At 37.3% G+C, this 21,162-nt stretch overlaps 1 protein-coding gene across 3 annotated transcripts in view; it reads left to right on the forward strand.

Annotated features, from left to right (window-relative positions):
* Positions 1-19,481, forward strand: part of DCAF17 (DDB1 and CUL4 associated factor 17) — a 32,500-nt gene extending 13,019 nt beyond the window's left edge. For all 3 annotated transcript variants that reach the window (XM_030325824.1, XM_030325825.1, XM_030325826.1), the window contains 7 exons: positions 100-205; positions 8,243-8,385; positions 11,679-11,788; positions 15,302-15,392; positions 16,025-16,108; positions 17,972-18,127; positions 18,903-19,481. In XM_030325824.1, coding sequence (XP_030181684.1) covers positions 100-205; positions 8,243-8,385; positions 11,679-11,788; positions 15,302-15,392; positions 16,025-16,108; positions 17,972-18,127; positions 18,903-19,049 — 837 coding nt within the window. In that variant the 3' untranslated portion in view covers positions 19,050-19,481. The remainder of the gene's footprint in view (positions 1-99; positions 206-8,242; positions 8,386-11,678; positions 11,789-15,301; positions 15,393-16,024; positions 16,109-17,971; positions 18,128-18,902) is intronic.
* The last annotated feature ends 1,681 nt before the right edge of the window (positions 19,482-21,162 follow it).

A 21,162-nucleotide genomic window follows, 5' to 3' on the forward strand; every position in this document is an offset into this window, starting at 1 on the left:
TCTCTGTCAGATACATGTGAATTTAATTTTTTCTCTCTCCAGACAGCAAATAAGTGGGTGCTAAAGCCACCGTTTTTGTTTGTTTTGTTTTGTTTTTAGTTCATGCAACAGAAACTTGACTTAGGGTGTGCATGCAGATGGGGTGGGACTGCTGGAACTGTAGGAGAGGCTCCTTTTGGCATTCCTTGTAATATTAAAATCACAGGTATGGCTACTATGTAGCATTTTTTTCACCTTAAAAAATAAGTGGTCATATAAATAGTTATTTATTGTAATCATCCAGTGTTTTCTCATAATTTAATTATAAACTCAATTCATTTTACTTTTATATAGCTTATTCCTTGCTACTGAATAGGTGTTGACAAAATCTATCAGTTATTCATTGAACTGAACACCTAGTGATACTGAGTCTTGCTTGGCATTTAACTAGCAGAAGGCAAAGCCCAACATCACTGAGAAGAGAAATGTAAATTAAAATTATCCTAAGATACATCTTTTCAGGTTTTCAGCTATCAAAAAGTTACTAATGGGGTTGTTAAAAGTATAGTGTAGAAGTATATAAGAATATAAAACTATATAAAACTATAGTCATTTAGTGTTGGAGTCATTTGTGGAGGACAGTTTGTCAATATGCAGCAAAGTTTTAAATATATATACTCCTTGAACAATTCCATGTCTAGGAATTTATACCAGATACATTCATATGTGTACAAAAATGACAAATGTACAAGTGTAACATTATTTCTAATAGCAAGTGGTTAGAAACAATGTATAATTGATAGGTGACACTAATATTATTTCATTGTTTGGCCATATCATAAATTTAAGTGTTACAAAGAAAGAATTTTTTTGTATTATTGCAGAGCAATTCCCAATATATATTAATAAATGAGGGGCGCCTGGGTGGCGCAGTCGGTTGGGCGTCCGACTTCAGCCAGGTCACGATCTCGCGGTCCGTGAGTTTGAGCCCCGCGTCAGGCTCTGGGCTGATGGCTCGGAGCCTGGGGCCTGTTTCCGATTCTGTGTCTCCCTCTCTCTCTGCCCCTCCCCCGTTCATGCTCTGTCTCTCTCTGTCCCAAAAATAAATAAAAAGCGTTGAAAAAAAAAATTAAAAAAAAATAAATAAATAAAAATAAATAAATGATAAAAAGGAGTGTAAAACTGTACATAAAAAGCTTCATTTGTATAAAGAATTTGTATTCACATGTTAAAAATGTACACATGAGCATATACTTTTAGATTTGCTTGGAATATATGGAAGGACACACAAAAACCTGATAAACAGTAGTTTCCTCTGAGGGATACAGATGAAAGGAAGACTTATTTTTCATTATGTATCTTGTGCCACTTTTTGAATGTGGTGCCTACATTACCTTCACCAAAATGTGGTTCCATGTGTATGCATGTATACCCACACACACAGCTCCTTGAAGTTTTAAGAACTTGACCTGTGTATCAGTCTATGGATGAACTTTGAATTTGTTGAACCAGTTCACTGCTTTGGACATTTAGGTTGTTTTTAATTTTCTGTGATTACAGATAACTAGTAATGCTTGAATCAGTTATGTCATTGTGGGTGGCAGAATGGCCATTTGAAAAGATTCTGTCATTCCTTCTACCTTTAATAACTGACATTTTTCTGTAAATAAAAACTTCCACTCATCACCTAGGGATGAACTGTAATTCCTCCTAAAAAGTCAAGGTAAATACTTACTCTTTCTCTTTAAGTATCAGTATTCAAGCAAGGATTTGGTGTTAATAGTCACGTCCAAGGTGGCAAAATATTTTAGAGGTCAGCACACATATAGAATCACAGTGGACTCATGGATTTTCATCTATCCAAAATTATATAGTTACAGTCATTATTCTTCATGATGTTCAAATTGCCCCAAATTTGGCCAGTGAGAACTCCATTTTGACATACCCCAAGAGTCTTGGGGAATTCCCTTGCTCTTCTGGAACAATAATGTATCCTAGGTTTACCTTTTACTTTCCTTGTCCTCAATGTGACAAGGAGAGAACACCCTCATTGACTGTGTTAGTGTCCTAGGACTGCTGTAACACCACAAACTGATAGCTTTAAGCAACAGAAATTTAATGTCTTACAGCTTTGGAGGCTAGAAGTCTGAAATTAAAGCATTGACAGAGACCACCTCAGGTCCTCTGAAGGCTCTAGGAAAGAATCCTTCCTTGCTTCTTCTGGCTTCTAGTTGTTTCTGACAATCCTTGGCATTTCTTGGTTTGTGGCAGCATTGCTGCCCTCTCTGCCTGTCTTCACATGGCCTTCTTCACTCTTTTGTCTTCAAATCTCTCTCTCTCCTTATAAGAACACCAGTCATGGGTTTTAGGACCCACCCTTATCCAGCATGATCTCTGCAAAGACCCTGTTTCCAAATAAAGTCATATTCACCGATACCAGGGTTTAGGGGTTCGACATATCTTTTTGAGGGGCACATTTCAACCCAAAACATAGACCAAGATCTAGTTGTGCTCAATGCAGCTGGGTGTCTTTATTTTTGGTGAACAGAGCTGGGAAATATATTAAAACAAAAACCTTTTAGTTCATTCTCGTATTTCTAAATTTAATTGTTCTTTGATTTTTTTTAACTTTTTTTTTTTTTTTTTTGAGAGAGAGAGAGAGAGAGAGAGAGAGAAAGACAGACACAGAATGCACATGGAGGAGGGACAGAGAGAGAGGGAGACACAGAATCTGAAGAAGGCTCCAGGCTCTGAGCTGTCAGCACGGAACCCAGTGCGGAGCTCGAACTCATGAGCCGTGAGATCATGACCTGAGCCGAAGTTGGACGCTTAACCGGCTGAGCCACCCAGGAGCCCCAATTCTTCTTTGATTTTATATTTGTATTTCTTTTGGCTCCCACTGAACTTCTTGATTCCTAGTGAAACTTTATCCTATAATATATATGTGATAATCTTAAAATTGCCATATCAATGCTACTACTGAAAACTAAAGTACAGTGTGAAGGTTAAGATTTCTCTGCAGTTCCTTTTGTCCTTAGTGTACAGCCCAATAAGTGTACTATCAGAGTAATGTGTTCAAAGATTGCTTGAAATTATTTTTCTGTGTCATTAGGTTACCAATTTTATGTAATTAGGTTCATTTGTTTTAGTTTTTCAATTTTAGGTTTATTTTTTCCCTTTTGACTTTATTCTTGAAGTTGTAAAATGTGTATGTTTTAATGGTCAAAACTATGTAAAAAGATATAGTCTGAGAAACTTTGCTGCCATCCATAAAAGTCCTTCCATTCTGTTACTTCCCTCCCCCAATTCCATCCTGCCCCTATAAGTAATCATTGTTTTTAGTTTCTAGGTTATCCCTCTGTTGTTTCTTTTCATAAAAATAAGCAAACATGCAGGGGCACCTGGGTGGCTCAGTCAGGTAAGCATCCGACTTCAGCTCAGGTCGTGATCTCATGGTTTGTGGGTTCGAGCCCTGTGTCAGTCTCTGTGCTGACAGCTCGGAGCCTGGAGCCTGCTTCGGACTCTGTGTCCCCCTCTCCTTCCTCCCTCCCCCGCTTGTGCTCTGTCTCTCTCTGTCTCTCAAAAATAAATAAATGTTAAAAAATTTTTTTTTTTTAAAATAAGCAAACATGCATATGTATTCTTTAAATGTTACCTTCTTGGGGCGCCTGGGTGGCTCAGTCGGTTAAACGTCCACCTTCAGCTCAGGTCACAATCTTGTGGTCCGTGAGTTCGAGCCCCGCGTCGGGCTCTGGGCTGACGGCTCGGAGCCTGGAGGCTACTTCCGATTCTGTGTCTCCCTCTCTCTGCCCCTCCCCCGTTCATGCTCTGTCTCTGTCTCAAAAATAAATAAACGTTAAAAAAAATTTTTTTTTAAATAAATAAATGCTACCTTCTTTCTTACACCAAATGTAGTATATTGTATACTCTGTTCTGTACCTTGTATTTTCATTTAACATGTAAATGTTAAAGCAAACATTTATTTAACAGAAGAAATATATAAGATTAGCTACCTATATTTTATTGAGATAAAGTTGACGTATAGCATTAGATTAGTGTCAGGTGTACTTGCCAGTGATTCCTCATAGTTAGAATATTATTAAGGCCAGACGTCAGGCAAAGGGGAATTCTTGATGGTTTTGTTCCTTAGCCGTATTTGTCCCGGGAGCCACCTCTATACCTGTAAAATTACAAGTAGAGACTGCAGTCAAGCATGTGGTAGCCACCTTTAGCCAAACCCGACATGCTGTCACCCACAAATTCAAAAGGTGGCCCTCCAAAGCCTTGATATCCTGACTACAGCTCAAGAAGACACTTAGGCTAATATTGAGACTAAATGTTATGTATATATCCCAGATGACTCTAATCTCTATCAAAAGTTTTAGCAGACATGCACACACAAATTAAAGCAATGTCTGACTCTTCTCATTCTCTCAGTGAGTGGGTTTCTTCCTGGTTTAGCAGACATGGATAGTCTTGGTGGAAAACACTTTTTCTACTAGCTATGATAGTAATTATGCTAGTCTTTTTTATTATGGGGACTATTGTTGCTACATGCTCTGCGTAAAGATGTCAGACAAATTATCTCAATGATGACTGTAGGAAACATCCTATTCTTATGATGAGACCTCACGCATGCCTCCAACTCAAAAATATCTGCAACTAGGAGCTCTTCCTGTAGTGAGATAGCTCAGGATTTTTATGCCTCCCATTAGGTAGGACCTACAATCCCTTTCAGCATGAAGAAGCTACAGGAGATGAGACCTTCATCCTTCAACACCCCTTAAGAATAAGGACAATAAAAATCCCATAGCAGGGAATGAGACAGGGAAACTGAAGGGGATGCCATGAGAGAAAAAGCTGGGTTTTTTCCCCTTTGCTTCTTTTCTGGCTTCTCTTCCTGCTAGGACCTGCATCTCTACCCCACTTCACACATGCCTTATAATGAAAACAGCCTAAGCCCTTCTTATAAGGGACGAGGAGTTGATGACGCTCTAGAATAAATGACATCTAAGGAAAGCCCAGGTGAGAATGACTGGACGAAACTATCATATGTGCATTGCAGGCCATGAGAGCTAGACATCTCTACACCAAGACCCCCTGGCTCCTAGGAAGAGAACCTGAGCCCTCATCTTTGTTCTAACCATTTCTTGGATGCCTGAGAGGACAGGTACACGAGACTGCCATCCTCAATAAAAAAAACCCAGACCCCAAGCAGTGATGAGACTCGTGCTTCTTTCCTCTCTCAGTCTCCCGGACAGTTCATCTATCTGTATCTGTTTGCTCTATATCTTCAATAAACTCTGCTTTCACCTAAAAAAAAAAAAAAAAAAAAAAAAAAAAAAATTTTAAATTTTTGTGTACACTACAAAGTGACCACTGCAGTAAATCTAGTTACTACTTTCGCCGTATAGTTGACCCCCTTCCCCTATGATAACCATCAGTCTGTTTTCTGTCTCTAGGAACTCCTATAAATAATGCCCCAATGAACATAGGGGTGCATATATCTTTTCAAATTAGTGATTTTATTTTCTTTGGGTAAATAACCAGTAGTGGAATTGCTGGATCATATGGTAGTTCTATTTTTAATTTTTTGAGGAACCTCCGTGCTGTTTTCCTTAGTGGCTGCACCACATTCCCAGCAACAACGCACGAGAGTTCCCTTTTCGTTACATCCTCTCCAACTGCTGTTGTTTCTTATCTTGTTATTTTTTAATTTTAGAGTGTGAGTCGGGGAGAGGGGTAGCAGGGGGAGAGAGAGAGAGGGAGACAGAGTATCTTAAGCAGGCTCCACACTCAGCACAGAGCCTGATGCAGGGCTCAATCCCACAACCCTGGGATCATGACCTGAGCTAAAATCAAGAGTCAGATTCTCAACCAACTGAGCCACCCAGGCACCCCTCTTATCTTTTTAATAATAGACATTCTAACAGGTGTGAGGTTTTGATTTGCATTTCCCTGATATATTCCCTATATTTTAAAATTACAGAAAAATCTTACTATAGCTATTCTTTTATAAACAATACAACATTTTGTACAATTTATATTAAAACTCTGAAGTATTGCTTGACCTTTCACAGACTCAAAGCATTGTAATCATTATTATTATTTTCTTTTTCATGCCTCTCTTTTCACAGTCTAGCAAGTAGGAACCCCTTTTGCTGACTCTGTTATTCTTTTAATACTACCCTGCCATCCTATAAATATCCTTTATCACAACAACTAGATGGTTCAGAAGGATCTTAAAATTTCCTCATGACAAGAGATAGAATCAGCTACTCTCTGAGAACTTCTAGGACTCTAGTTGAAAATAGTATTAGAGATCAAAATTTCAGGTTACTGGGGACCCATCAGAATTGTGATTAGCAGAGTCCCACTGCTACTCTGGGGCCATTTTTAGCAACTGCTGAGAAAAGTATTTCTTTTTAAGTGTATCTTTTTGCATTGATTTTCTTCTAGTGTTAATACCTATTTTATATTCTCTATAACATACCTACTTAAAATTTTAGCCCCAAATTCAAACTCCAATTATATTTTTTCTTTTTTTTATAATTTTTTGTCATCCACCATCATTTCATAGCTACTGTATTATCACATATGATGTTTGTATTTCTTTCATAATTTATCTAACATTTTTAGCTGAGTTTTCTGTTGGGTTCAATTTTTCCTCATTAAGAAGACTTCTTTATATATTAAGAATATTACTTTCTTCCTAAAAGCTTTTTTAAAAAAAGCACTTTAAATATATTTGATATGTTTATACCTGTCTCTTCCTCAGCACTGTCAGTTTGTGAATTCACTTTTCATTATTTTTCTCCTATATAGAGGACCCAGTAGTAAAGTGTCTTATGAAGAGGCCTAATAAAGCACACACTTCTTTTTTTTTTTTTTTAAGATTATTTATTTATTTTGAGAAAGAGAACACAAGCAAGGGAAGGGCAGAGAGCGGGGGGGAGAAAGAAAATCCCAAGCAGATTCCCTGCTGTCAGCTCAGAGCCCAACACAGGGCTTGATCTCACAAAACGATGAGATCATGACCTGAGCCAAAATCAAGAGTCGGAAGCTTAAGCGACTGAGCCACCCTGGCAACCCAAAGCACACACTTATATATGTAACTTAGGGCTCTTGAGTGAATGGGTCTTCCTAAGGCAAGCCCCTTTACTGGCAGTGTTGGCCTCATAACCAAAGATTAAACACTAAAAGCAAAAGGGTAAAGAAAGAGTCCCAAGTAACCACTTGCCGAAACAGAATGTTTGGGATATTCTAAAGCTGTAGTACCTTCCACTTACGCACTTGTGTAAGAGTGCATCTGTTTTGCTCTACTTAAAATTAGTTGACCTAAAGACAACTAATGACCTGAGCTAAAATCAAGAGTCTCAACCAACTGAGCCACCCAGGCACCCCTCTTATCTTTTTCATAATAGACATTCTAACTAAAAAGCACCAACAGATATTTCTTTTATGGTGTTAGTCTCTACAAGACAGTGAATGGCTAGATTTATCTAAACTAGTTAAATTATCTAAAGATAATACTAGTATTAGTCGCCATCCTTTAATAAAGCTACCACTGTGACAGGACCTGTCCTAAGTGGTTACATTCATTATGACTAATATCACTTATGTACTGGAAATCTTAAGACTGCTCATATAAAATTTGCTAAGTATAACCTGTTAGTCTGGAATATGGAAGATCTCTTCCTCACATCTGAAGGAAATTATTAGACCTAATTATGTTGTAGGATTTTTATGAGAGTTGGAAATTGTGTTTAACTCAGAATCGTATACATAGATGTCTAGTAAATGGTGCTGTTTTTATTAGGTGTACTTTGTCACTTTTTGCTGTCATAAGCACCTTCGGTCCACTTTTTTATCTCCACTCAGCTGCAGGTCACACATGCCCTGGAAACAGATGTCTAAACTAGTTAACTTATCTAAAGATAATACTAGTATTAGTCTCCATCCTTTAATAAAGCTACCACTGTGACAGGACCTGTCCTAAGTGGTTACATTCATTATGACTATTATCACTTATATACCGGAAATCTTAAGACTGCTTGTGTAACATAAAGTTGACTTCTTGCATAACATTTGTTGCCTACCAGCTTTCTCTTTTCTTAGCAATCAGCTCTTTCCTGATTATATTTTATTTCTTAAATGTAGTAATTTCTCGTTAATGAAAGTTCATAGATGATGCATGCATCATGAATGTTCCAAGGCTACCAGAACAGAGAAACTAATAAATTCCTTTTGCCCATCTCTACAGACTCACCACCACTGCTCTTTGAGGTGTCCTCCCTGGAGAATGCTTTCCAGATTGGAGGCCATCCTTGGCACTATATCATCACACCTAATAAGAAGAAACAGAAAGGAGTTTTCCATATTTGTGCCCTGAAAGATAATTCCTTGGTAAACCATGAGTGATCAGACTTTTTAGTAAATGTATATCAGAAATTCTTTATTTTCTACTTTGTATTAAGAATTCCTAAGAATTACTTTTTGTTTGTGTTAATAATTTGTAAACAATGTTAGGTACAGAAGGATACAAAGAATATAACAAACACCTGTGTATACTACCAAGAATTTAAAAACATTAACATTTGAAAATGCTTAGTGACCAAAGATTTCTCATGGGATCTCGTGCAACACATCTCCCAAGCTCCATAGTGGGAATTATTGTTGCAATATGTTCAGACTGCCTCTGAACTTGCTGGTGGAATGTGTAGTTGGTTATGTTTTTTTCGTGGTTTGCTGCTATTTGCTTTCCAGAGCAGAACCAGGTAGAACTCTGTTGGTCACAATGTAAGCACTGAAACACTTTGAATTTTCAAGAACTTTATTTATGGCAGAATAGGAAGAAATGATAAGACATGGTAAGACAATAGAAATTTCTACTCCTTGAATTCATTTTTATTTTCTTTTTGAAAATGATTTAGGCATTGATTTATAATTTAATTTAATTTAATTTAATTTAATTTAATTTAATTTAAAGAGTGCCTAATGTGGGCCAGGCATGGCTGGGGACACCTTCCTTCCTTCAAGTTGCTTATGCTCTCTAAAGCACGCATGTAGATAAGTAAGATGCAGTCTGTTAACGTACAGTAATTAAGATAAGTGCCAAAGAGTGAATGCACAGTGATGATGGGTAGAGGGGTTCCATCTTTGTTTTCTATTGCTGAGTTAGTGTAGTTTATTTCTGGAACCTCCTGATATATGAGATGAACTTAATTTTTCTGAAGCAGACTCCACTTATTCCATATCCATCTCTTCCAGGACCGTGCTCAGTCACTGTTCGATTCAGTGGCTTTTAGAGTCACAGGCCACCTTATACCACACTGAAGATCAACATAGTCTTGGGTCCAGTTATCTATTTCTGTTGATGTCGCCACCAGGGAACACTATGTATAGTGTCTTCTAGTTTCCTTCTGTCGGAACATTGTTCCCTTCCATTTTCTCATTTACCTGTCACATGTGGCAGCTCCAGTGACGTCCTCTTTTACAGTGGCCTCTCTAGATAGAGGCTGTCATGACAAGTCTGTGATTTGATTATTCACCTCTCAGCCAGTGAACATTCTTCAACCACCAGGACCTGTCATAGCCCTCTTTCACTTAACTTTTCCATCCTGTCAAACCCCGTACAATTCTAGATATTCTTTTTATATAAGAACAGATAATATATATTATTGTGTGTGTGTATGTGCACGTGCGTGTGCACATACACATACATAAAATGGCTTCCAGCATCTATACCAAGCATGTCTATCAAGTACTGTCCTGTAATAACTGATTATAACATCTAGTCAAATCTGTATTTCAACATATTCATAACTAATTGCCAAATCCAGGGAAAGTTTTCAATCCTTTTGCCAGACAGCTTTCTGGTAAGGACATTAATTTAAGGATGCATATGCCCTTTACTTCCCCACCTGTCAGTCAAAAGAGTAGATTACCCAAAAACACATGCAGCCAAACTGAAGAATTCAGAAAACGTTTCATAGCTTTCTATTAAACTGAGCTTTAAAATCTAGCATTCAAGCACATAAGAAAAACTGCAGAAGCTGGTAATAATGCTGTCTTATATTTAAAAGATAGTATTTCTTTTGCATGTTATAGTTATTACAATGAAGAGAATCGTCTAAGGAAAGATATGTATAGTATGTGCATGTTTGATATTAAAGGGACATCTGGAGCTAATGCCATCTTGGATATGTTAATTTTAGTGGTAGCAAACAAGGTATTTAATTCCATTGATTTTCTTATGTATATACAATGTGATAATACCACCATTCCTATTAGAAATTATTAGGATACTTATAAAAATTCCTTAAAAATTAAAACATGCACTAGTACAGAATATGTGTTAAATTCCATTTTTTTTAAGCATGGAATTCAAAAAAGTAGCCCCCACCTACTTCTCTAGTCTCATGACTGGACACCATGCATATTTTCTAGGAGCCAGAATTAAAATTTTTATTCATGTGTATGCACACACATGTTGTATGGAGTAACATTTTTGTGCTTCAGATTTTGCCATCTCTTGTAGCCATTTTGTACTCATCCTTTAAGGCTTACTTCAAGCTCTTTTTTTCATCCTGAAATTCTGCTCACTTGGGTTGAATGCTTGATAATATCCTGTGTGTGGCTGATCACTTTGTTTTCTACACCGTCTTATTCTTTTCTGTTCTGTTTGTGTTTCTGCCTCCCTTTTTGATAATGAGATTTTGACGGCAAGGGTTATGTTTAGTTCATGTGTGGTATGAACACCTAGTGTGATACTTGAGACATAGTATCCTGTCAGTATATGCTAGTGAAATTAGTAAGTTAATATTTCAAAAATATGAGTATCTAATAGGAAAGGTGGTATCACTTCATTTTGTGTTGGAAAAATTAAAGAAATTAAATGAAATTAATGTATCCATGCTGGTATTAGTTCCCAGTGCTCCTTTGTATAAGGTAAAACATTTATGTACATATGTGATCATATATCACGGAGGTAACTTCTCTTTATTTTAATGTCTAAATGTCCTGCCATGAAATAAATCTCTCCTTGCCTAAAAGGCTAAGCAGACCTAAAAGGCTATTAGACCATTTCCTCATTATTAGAGGTTAACATCTGACTTATCCAAAAAGATTATGTGACCTGTTTCTGAGATTTTAGATTGGGTTGCATATTTATTTGTGCACTATGCACGCTTTTTGACAGTTTATTAGGGATGGGCAAGGGAAGAAGAAGTTGTAGGGGACTGCATGTGCATAATTATACAGAGTTATATAATGGAAAGTCCTTGGGCTTTGGAGTCAGAGCTGCTGTTTTGCAGCTGCAAAACATTGAGCAAATGATTTGTCCTCTTTGTGATTTTATCCTCATCAAAATGGGGGTAGTCACATGTGCTTTGTGTATTGTTACAATCAAATGAAATGGCTCTAAAACATCTACCGCAATGTCTGACACAAAATAGATGCTTGAGATAGGATTACTGTTAGGTTGTTATTTGTGACGCAAATTGCATGGTACAGAGCAGATGTTCTGGATTTCTCAAGTATGACTGCCCAAATTCAGTTCTTCTGCATATCCCAGTTCAACTGTTGATATTTTCTTTTCCCTGTAGCTTTGATTTACTGATCTATCATTGATGTTAGATTTGAAAACTTATTTTATTCTCCCTTAATCTTTATTTTCAATATTTTTTCCCCAACTTTAGGCAAAAAATGGGATCCAAGAAATGGAATGTTGTTCTCTAGAATCTGACTGGATCTATTTTCATCCTGATGCTTCTGGTAGAATAATACATGTTGGCCCCAATCAGGTCAAGTGAGTATTTTTTAAAAAAATTTTTTTAAGTTTACTTATTTATTTTGAGAGAGAGAGAGAGCAAGCAAGCACAAGTAGGGGAGGAACAGAGAGAGAGAGAGGGAGGGAGGGAGGGAGGGAGGGAGGGAGGGAGAGAGAGAGAGAGAGAGAGAGAGAGAGAGAGAGAATCCCAAGCAGGCTCCACACCAGCAGTGCAGAGCCTGATGCAGAGCTTGACTTCATGAACCCTGAGATCATGACCTGAGCTGAAATCAAGAACCAGATGCTTAACCAACTGAGCCACCCAGGTGCCCTTCAAGTGAGTATTTTCATTAGTTGCTTTAAAGCGAAAAGTAGCTTTTGGAAGCATTTATTGGCGTGTTTATTTTTGCCAGCTCACTGCTGACCCAATTACAGAAATAATTAGCTTGTTGTAGGTTGCTTCCTCAGAGAACCTGACTTTATTCTTTCAGCCTCCTCATTACTGTTTGTAGATATTACATTTAAATAAATTCTTTGGTGGATGATATATGGGTAAAAGGAGATTCAGATTGGCTTGTCTTCATCAGGTTTTAATTCTCTAGGATTAATGAGAGATGATTGTTTTTGGTGTAAAAGATAGCTTTAGTGCAGGAGTTGTTTGAAGTGAACCTTGTTTTGTTTTGTTGACCCACATCTACATCCAGGTGACCTTTCCTTCCTTGAAATACTCTTCATTTGGCTTCCCCGACACCACAGTTCTCCTGAATATTTCCCTCCCTCTTTGATGTGTCTTTCTTCATGTCCTTTCATGGTCATCCTCTTCTAGAGGAAGTCTTCCAGACTTTAATTATTACATGTCCTCAGGATTTAGACCCTATTTTCTTCTCACTCTTCATTCCCTTTCTGCATGATTCTATTTATTCCTTTGGCTTCAAAGATCATGTGTACACCAAAACTTCAAAATTTATATCCTTGCCCAAATTTCTCATCTAAGCTCAGCCAAAAATCTGGAATTATTCTTAACACTTTGTTACCTTCTTGTCTTTCTTTCATCATATGCATATACTCTTGACTTTTCATATACATGTACTCATGTACATTGCCCCCCATCTCTCTCTCTCTCTCTTTCCCTTTCTCTCTCTCCCTCTTGCTCACCCCCTCCCTGTCCCTTACATACACACACACACATACATACACACACACACCTGCACCATATATCCTGTGAATCCTTTGTTGTTGTTGTATTACTAAATTTTCCTAAATCCTCCTCTTCCTGCCCTTGGCCATTGTCACCATGTTGGTCAGACCATTGTCATCATTAGCCTGGACTATATTAATAGGCTACCTCCTGGACTCCAAGAATTTTTTTGCACTCTTTAAGTCTATTTTCTTCTCAGCAGTGAGAGTGATTTTTAGGAACATTAACAAACACAAAAACCTAACTAAATGGATTCTACTTTAACCTTCTTATGGCTTCTTGTTCCTGAGATAAAGACCAGCATACTTAGTATGGTCTGGAAGATCATCCTCCCACTCAGTTTACTTCAGCAGTGCCGTCATTTCAGAAAGCTGGGGGCTGTTTCCTCTGGAATGTGTTTCCCCTCCCTTTTCTGCCTCATTTCTATTCATATTTCATGCCCCAGCTTAAATATCCTTTTTTTGCAGAGTCCTTCCCTGAGACCCCTCGTTAGATTCGCTCCCCCATCACATTTTCATTGCACCCACTGTGTCATGTTCTTCTAACACAGCAATTTTAATTAGTTATCTATGTGATCATCTGTTAAAATATCTAGCTTTAGAATCAGCAACTCCATAATGACAGAGAAAGAGTCTGTTTTGCTGATATTTAGAACCCCAGCACTTGAACATAGTGCTTAGCACAGAGTAGGTGCTCCGTAAGTTTGTTGAATAAGAAAGGTATTGTCTGCCTTATTTATTCCTCATGCTTCATGATAATTAATCTACTTCTCTGGATTGATTATAAAGATGATAAAGGGATTTAATTAAATAAGATGATGAACTTTTATAAAAAGTCTTAAAATCTATAGTTTAGCTTTATTAAACCATACTTTTAATGTTTGTTGCTACCCACCTTTTTTAAAAAAAAAAAAAAACTTTATTTCTTTTGAGAGAGAGAAAGCATGCGTGCGTGCTTGTGTGTGTGTGTGTGTGTGTGTGTGTGTGTGTGTGTGTGTGAACGAGCAGGGAAGGGGCAGGGAAGGGGCAGAGAGAATCCCAAGCAGGCTCTGTGCTGGCGCAGGGCTCCATCTCACAAACTGGTGAGATTGTGACCTGGGCTGAAATCAAGAGTCAGACACTTACCCCACTGAGCCACCCAGGCACCTCTCTACCCACCTTTTAGTAGTACTTTGAGTTTAAGAAAGTAAGAGCCACAGAGTGTGTGCCCTTTTGGCAGGTTCTAAAAGATAGGCACTTTTAAATAATTAAGATAATGAATTGAGTAAGTTAAAATACAATCTGATTTCTTTGTCTCTGGCAAAGAAAGCCTCCTGGCTCTCTCTGGCCACTGTGGCTGCTACTCCCTGCTATTCTTTTTGCTTGCATTCTAGATTTTATGCTTTAATAACATTGTGCTTTTGAAGCTTGTTAATGCTGTGAACAGATTTGTGTGGGTGGTGAGCAAATTATTTTATTTTCTCTTGCTTAATAAGTTTGATCCATAAGGCCATTTGCACTCAGAAAACCCAAATCTTTAAACATAATCCTACAAAAAAAAAGTGTTAAGTAAATTGCAGTTTTCAAATATTACTCTTTTATGAAAACTCTTAGTTTAGGCTTAGTTGCTAATCGAGTCTCTCCCTTTTTTTAATTTTAATGTTTATTTATTTATTTTGAGAGAAAGAGAGAGCCAGGGAGGGCCAGAGGGAGGAGGAAGGGAGGGAGGGAGGGAGAGAGAGAGGGACTGTGTGTGTGTGTGTGGACGAGAGGCAGAAGGGCAGAGAGAGAGAGGGGAGAGAAGGAGGGAGAATCTGAAGCACAGAGCCCGACATGGGTCTCAAACTCACAAACCGTGAGACCGTGACCTGAGCCAAAATCAAGAGTCAGACACTTAACTGACTGAGCAACCCCAGGTGCCCCAAATCCAATCTGTCCTATAGTTAACTCTGAGTATTGGTCATTAATATCTCATGATAGATTCAGAAGTAAAAAATGCCAATATCTAGTATAATGCCATTGTTAAAACTGAAACATTAAAGACTTGTTGCAGGACAACAAAGATAAGGTTCTTTAAGAGTAACTTTCAGTAAGCCAGTTTGAAAGATGGCTTAAGCCTGAGGAAGCTGCTTCATTACCTACCTCAGGAGTACCTGTTGTCACAGGTTTTTCTGTCTAACAAAATCTCTGAATTTGAAGGAGTTTCTGGACACTTAAGTGATCAGACATGAACATTTCAGACTACTCAGGAGGAGAGAACTAACTCAGTGTTGTTACTGTACTTTTCATTTGTTAAGTTTTATTTCAGTAGTTCAACTTTACCACTTTGATGGTGTGTTGAGGTCTTAGGTTCTTAGAATCTTTTTTCCTTTTCAGAGTTTTAAAGCTAAATGAAGTAGAAAATAATAGTGCCCAGCATCAGATCTCTGAAGACTTTGTCATTTTGGCCAACAGGGAGAAGAACAAAGTAAGTCAGGAGTACTTTAAAATTCTTTGTATATCACTGTCTTTCTATTTGAGAATATAGTATGCAAATGTGTTTGTCTTTCGGTGTGGCTGAAAAGAACAGCACGATCCTGTAGAAATCTGAGTGTTTTTGTCTGCATAGGGAACTAGGCTTAGCCTCATGCACAGTTGAGATTTGAAAAGAGTTGGTTATATTAAGCTGTCTTTTGCTAATTTCTGTTTCCTTTCTGGGTTTCTCTTTTAGTTTTTATTGATGAGTTATCGACCTTTGGGTTTAATTAATTGTGCAAACTTGGGAGTCAGTTGGGTTAAATATGAATCAGAAATCACATACCATGCTTTAACTCCAGGTAGTTGTTTTCTTTTAGTGTGCAAATTAAGAGCATGAAGAAAATCATGTGGAGAGAAATTTCTAAAAGCAGATCCACTGCTTTTGGTATTTTATCCATTAATTTATTATAGTAAAGTATTTTTGCTAATTGGAGGATCAGAAATCTGATTTAGAATTTTCTCAGAAGAAAGAATTATGGGTGTTGGAGAAGGGTTGATTGTTTAACCAAATTTAATGCAATTTTGCTATTTGCTGTACATGATAGGACTCATCATATCTTTTTATTTGTCTCCATATGATAGAATGAAAATTTACTCACTGTTACAGCTTCTGGACGGGTGGTGAAAAAAAAATTTAACCTTCTGGATGATGACCCAGAACAAGAGGTATTACTTTAGCCAGACATAGCAAACCAAATGAGTGTGTACTAGCCCTATGGTTTTTAAATTATGCTTCCCAAACTCTGGGGTAGAGGTTCGGGGTGAGCAGTTCCATACAGACTTCGTTGGTAGGATTGTGCGTGCTATTTCAACCAATGTGTCCCCATCATCTGCTCTTCTCATATTAGAATTATTCATAAGATTTTGTTTGCAGAAAGATTTATAGAGCCAAAATAATTTGAAAACACTACTAGCTTATTGCTTGTTAATATATACAGGGTTTTTTCCTTTTCTTTCTTTTTTTTTTTTTTTTTTTGACGTGCACATTTTGTAGGGAAATATATCCTGATGACTTTATGGCTTTTCCTTTACAAGACACAGATATGTTTATTAATGATCGTGGGCCAGGGAAGAAGGGTGTGAGGGTGTGGTAAATTAGTTCAGCCTGTGGCCTGAACTTGACATCGCCAGCCACTGAGCTAATACATTTTTATCCTTTTCTTTTAAAGAGGCACTGAAAGTTCTTATGAAATCAACTGGCAGTGATAATGCTTTGAATACATAACCATTGCATGAATACAGAGTCTATTTAGACCAGATAATTGTATTCGTTCTGTGACCATTTCTAGGTAGAAATATTAGAGTAGCCTTCTAAGGATAGTTTTTGAAAATCTTTTTCAAAGGTTAGAGGTTTCCCTGTATGTGGCTGCACTCCAAAAAGTATGTGGCTGCGTGCCATATATATATGGCAACAATAATTAACAAGGAGAAGGTGGTAGCAAAAAGAGAGATAGTCTCCATCAAGAGCTTAGAAAACAAGGTTTAGCCTGCAAAGGAAAAACCAAAAGGGATTGTAACTAAAGGCTATAAAATCACTGACACCCAGGCAAGAAGTCACTCCTTGAAGTTTGACCAAGGTAATATTAAGGCAAAAAAGTAAATAAAAAGGAACCATGTATAATAAATCTGATAAAGTTTTATGTTATGGGTAGTAAAGGCAGAAAATATAAGTGGATTAAAAAGTAGTTTTACCAAATGTAAGTGAAGGATTAGTATGTGGTGGTTAAAAGAAACTTGTGCCTGCCAAAATGTGCCTTCCTGTAGCCCATCCTCAGATGGCTGGCACAGATCTGCTTCCCCTGTGAGGCTATTGGAGTCCCAGGTTTTCTTCTTTAAACAGAGTTCTGAGGTTAGATTTTTCTCTTGTAAGTCTTTACCATCATTAGTCATTTCCAAGAAATATCTCTTATCCCAGTTCTGTTCTGTGGGTTGGATTTCAGTTCCTAGTTAATATTCTTCCTCAAGTGTAAGCATCCATTTTTACTTTTTTTTAGAGAACCAAAAAGAGTTAAAAAAAAAAAAAAAAAAAAAAAGATGGCAAAGAGAGTCATAAATAGTATGTGATAGGTCGTCAGTTCTTCCTGAAATGACTTGTGATTTTCTGGTGTAAGACTCTTCTGACACAGTAGGTAGTTTTTAGGTTTCAGAACTGAGCTGCATATATTTAGTACTATCTGGGAACCAGTGAACACACATGTCAGAGGCAGCAGTTGAACACCTCTTTGGAACTTGGAGAAGTTCTGGGTTGCTGTCATAATAGAGAATTTCAATAATACTTTGGCCAAGATCTGCATAGACTTGAGTCTGTTAGAATCTGTGGGATGCTGCTTAAGTCTTCAGAATCTTGGGACTTTTACTAGGCATAAAAGTAGAGACACATTTCTACTTATGCTCTCACCCATTCGTTCTTCTTTCCACATTTTTAGAATAGAAAGATAATAGAAGAGTTAAACGATGAACAGGAATAATCCTAAGTGGATAACTGGATTTTGCCCCTTTTTCCTCTACCTAACCCATCCGTTCCCTAAGACTTTTAAAATTGTGGACTACGAAGATGAGCTGGATTTGCTTTCTGTGGTAGCTGTTACCCAAATAGATGCTGAAGGAAAAGCTCACCTGGATTTCCACTGTAATGAATATGGAACTTTACTTAAAAGCATTCCACTAGAGGAGTCATGGGATGTGGTGAGTAGAGTCCGTGGAATTCAAAGTTGTAAGAATTTTCTTCGTAGGTGACATTCATTGAAACACGTGCTACTGTGTTCATGTCAGTCCAGGCTCGCCTGTACCAATGACCACATCAAAGAGGTATCATCCGACCGGACAAAAACGAGTACTTCTTAAACCTTCCTTCCCTAGGAACTAGAGGGACGCCTCCTTTCTGGAGGCCCTAAAGATAAAGTTTTATGTTTTATTCTGAGACATGCTGTTTATTTCCTTACCATAGTCTTAGGTTTTCTCACATTTTATAAGTTTGATAACATTTTTAAAAATAGAAGCGTACTGTGTTGAATCCCCCCAGTTATTTAAGAGATGATATCTAAGCATGTAGGGTTTCTAGGCACTCTCAGAAATATCTGTTTACTTTTTTGATTATTATAGAATGTAAAAGTTATAAGGAAGAGTAGCTGCCATTTTATCCAATCATTTGTTTTATCAAATATCTGAGAGGTTTAGCAACTTGCCCACTCTCACACAGTGAGATAGAGTACAGGCAATGGAATCCAGGTGTTCCGACTCCTAAGACCAGGGTTCTTTTTATTTTCAACATTTCATGTAATGCCTGCCTCATAAGGAATCTGCATGTTCATATATAATGACAATAAACTATTTCTAGCAACTGTTTTGCTTCCATGTATATATTTGAAGATCTCTAGCATAGGTGCTATGACATTTTAGTGACAGTTGTGAATATGGTTGTGTGAAAAGGAGATTTCATTTGGCTGTGTTTTCATTCCAGACATACAGCCATGAAGTCTACTTTGACAGAGACTTGGTACTACACATAGAACAGAAACCCAGCAGGGTCTTCAGCTGCTACGTTTACCAGATGGTATGTGACCCTGGCGAAGAAGAAACAACAAACAGAAGTTGTGAAAAGGAGTGAGATACTTTTAAAACTTGAGATGTAACTCATGAGACTTTTAGCCACATATCCAAGCAACTATGTTCAGTCCTCCTCTCTGTTATCTGTGTAGCAAGTTCTCCAGTATTTTCTAGAAAACATCTTGTATTGACCTCACATGACTGTGACTTCTTTTTTAAATTATTGCCATACAAGTGGTAAGGACTTCATTTTATGGAGAGAGTTTTTTAGAATGACATCCCAAGAAGTCTAGCATTTAGAGCTTTTAGCTAGGTGGTGATGCAAATATCAGGTGTTGGGGAGCACAGAAAAACAAATTGGTGCCAGTTGTTGGGAGAAGGTTACTGATGGAGAAGTGTTAAACATGGTTCTTAAAGGATGGTATGGAATTTTGATTGGTAAGATGATGCAGAAGAGACCAAAAAAAAAAAAAAAAAAGACGTAAAGGATTCAGAAAGAAATGCTCCATCCTGTATACCAAACTTTGCCTTAGGGTGAGAAATGAGATCCATAATGTGAAATAATACCTTTGAGCCAAAAATGTGTCATCATGTTTTTTTAATCATATATGTGTATATATGTATATGTTTGTATTTATATGTAGCATTAGGAATTGGTTCTAGTTCTCAGATGATCTTTTCTTCCATGGTTTTATTCTCTTGGCTTGGTGTTCCCATTGGTTATTTACATTTCTATCACAGACTAATGTAAAAGATTCCAAGCAAACTTTAAGTGAAAATTTTTCCTGATATGTAGCCTGTTTAGCTCTGAATATATCTAAGAATGTTGTACTCATTTCACCATTCTGTTTATTTGGTAAGTTTCCCAGTTCTGCTTAGGCAGTATTTTCATACCTATGCAATAAGATGAAAGTATCCTGGATCCCCCCAGTTCTGTTCCTTGTGGAAGAGTAGATAAAGTCTCAATTCCTACTAGCTTGGGGACTGACTGACTAGCTAGAAAAGGCTTCTGACTCTGGCTTAGTTGTGAAACCAGTATTTTTGCTTCTTTGTTAGGACCAATATAGATATAATCCTTGAACTCAGATAATCATTCGTCAGATTGTTAAATAAAAGCGATATAAGTCATGGGAGAAAATTGTTTCTTTTTGCTTCCTGTTTGAGAAATCCGGTTGCTGAGATCCACACGTTCAGCACATTTCTCTGATTCAGCCTCAAAAGAAGAACCAGTAAAAATAGAAGGGGAGGAAACAGCAGTGAAAATCATTGCTGAATCAAATTTAAGGTTAAAATATGGGATTGTAGCTTGGATAATTTGCATTAAAACCCTTTAGTTTTCCCTTTGGTTTTGGCCTGACCCCATGTTAAGAATGATGTGAATTCTGCCCTTTTCTGCCCTTGAAGTTTGCAGATAAATGTCAAGCTAATTATGATCAACAGTGCTGAGGAGAAAAAGGTGTTAACCTATTCCAGACATCAAGAAATTAGTAGCAGAGTCCATAAATTTAAAAGAAATACAAGGAACAAACCTAAAACTATCTTTTGTGCAATAGGTAAGATTGCTAATGTTTTAGAATAACAGAAAATATTTATATGTGGCCAAAGATAAATCTTTTTGCGTCTGACCTTAAGTGTAATAACCATTTGGGCAAGTAGAAGTGATTACCTTGTGAGCAAGGTATAACTATCTTCATATATTAATTCTAATCCTTATATCTCTACTACTGGAAAAATCCATTCTTGTTTTATGCATATTTAATATAATATTTGAAGCTTTCAGAGCATTTTAGAGACCTGAATGTGGTTACAGAGCAGTTGAATAATTATGATGTACTGGATATTGCCCCAAACTTCCAATTAGACACTAGCTATAGGTAAACAGTCATGCCCAATGAATTTACATCTTGAAAAACAAGTCCAGTAAGAGGGAATAGATTAAAATACCAGAGAAAAGAAAGAAACCAGTGTTGTATGGGTTTCAAAGCAGATGCAGTGCTATGTAAAAGCTGAAAGCCTATTCTCCATTTCCAAGAGTGTTTCAGAAAAGGTTAAGACTTCAGTCCTGTTTGATTTTTTTAAGAAGAGGTTTATTGAGTTTCCCCATCTCCTTTAAGTCACTCTCTTCTTTTAATGAAATGATAGGAACTCATCTGCTCAGAAAGGCATCTGAGAAT

This window comes from Lynx canadensis, chromosome C1 (assembly GCF_007474595.2).
Source record: "Lynx canadensis isolate LIC74 chromosome C1, mLynCan4.pri.v2, whole genome shotgun sequence".
NCBI lineage: Eukaryota > Metazoa > Chordata > Mammalia > Carnivora > Felidae > Lynx > Lynx canadensis.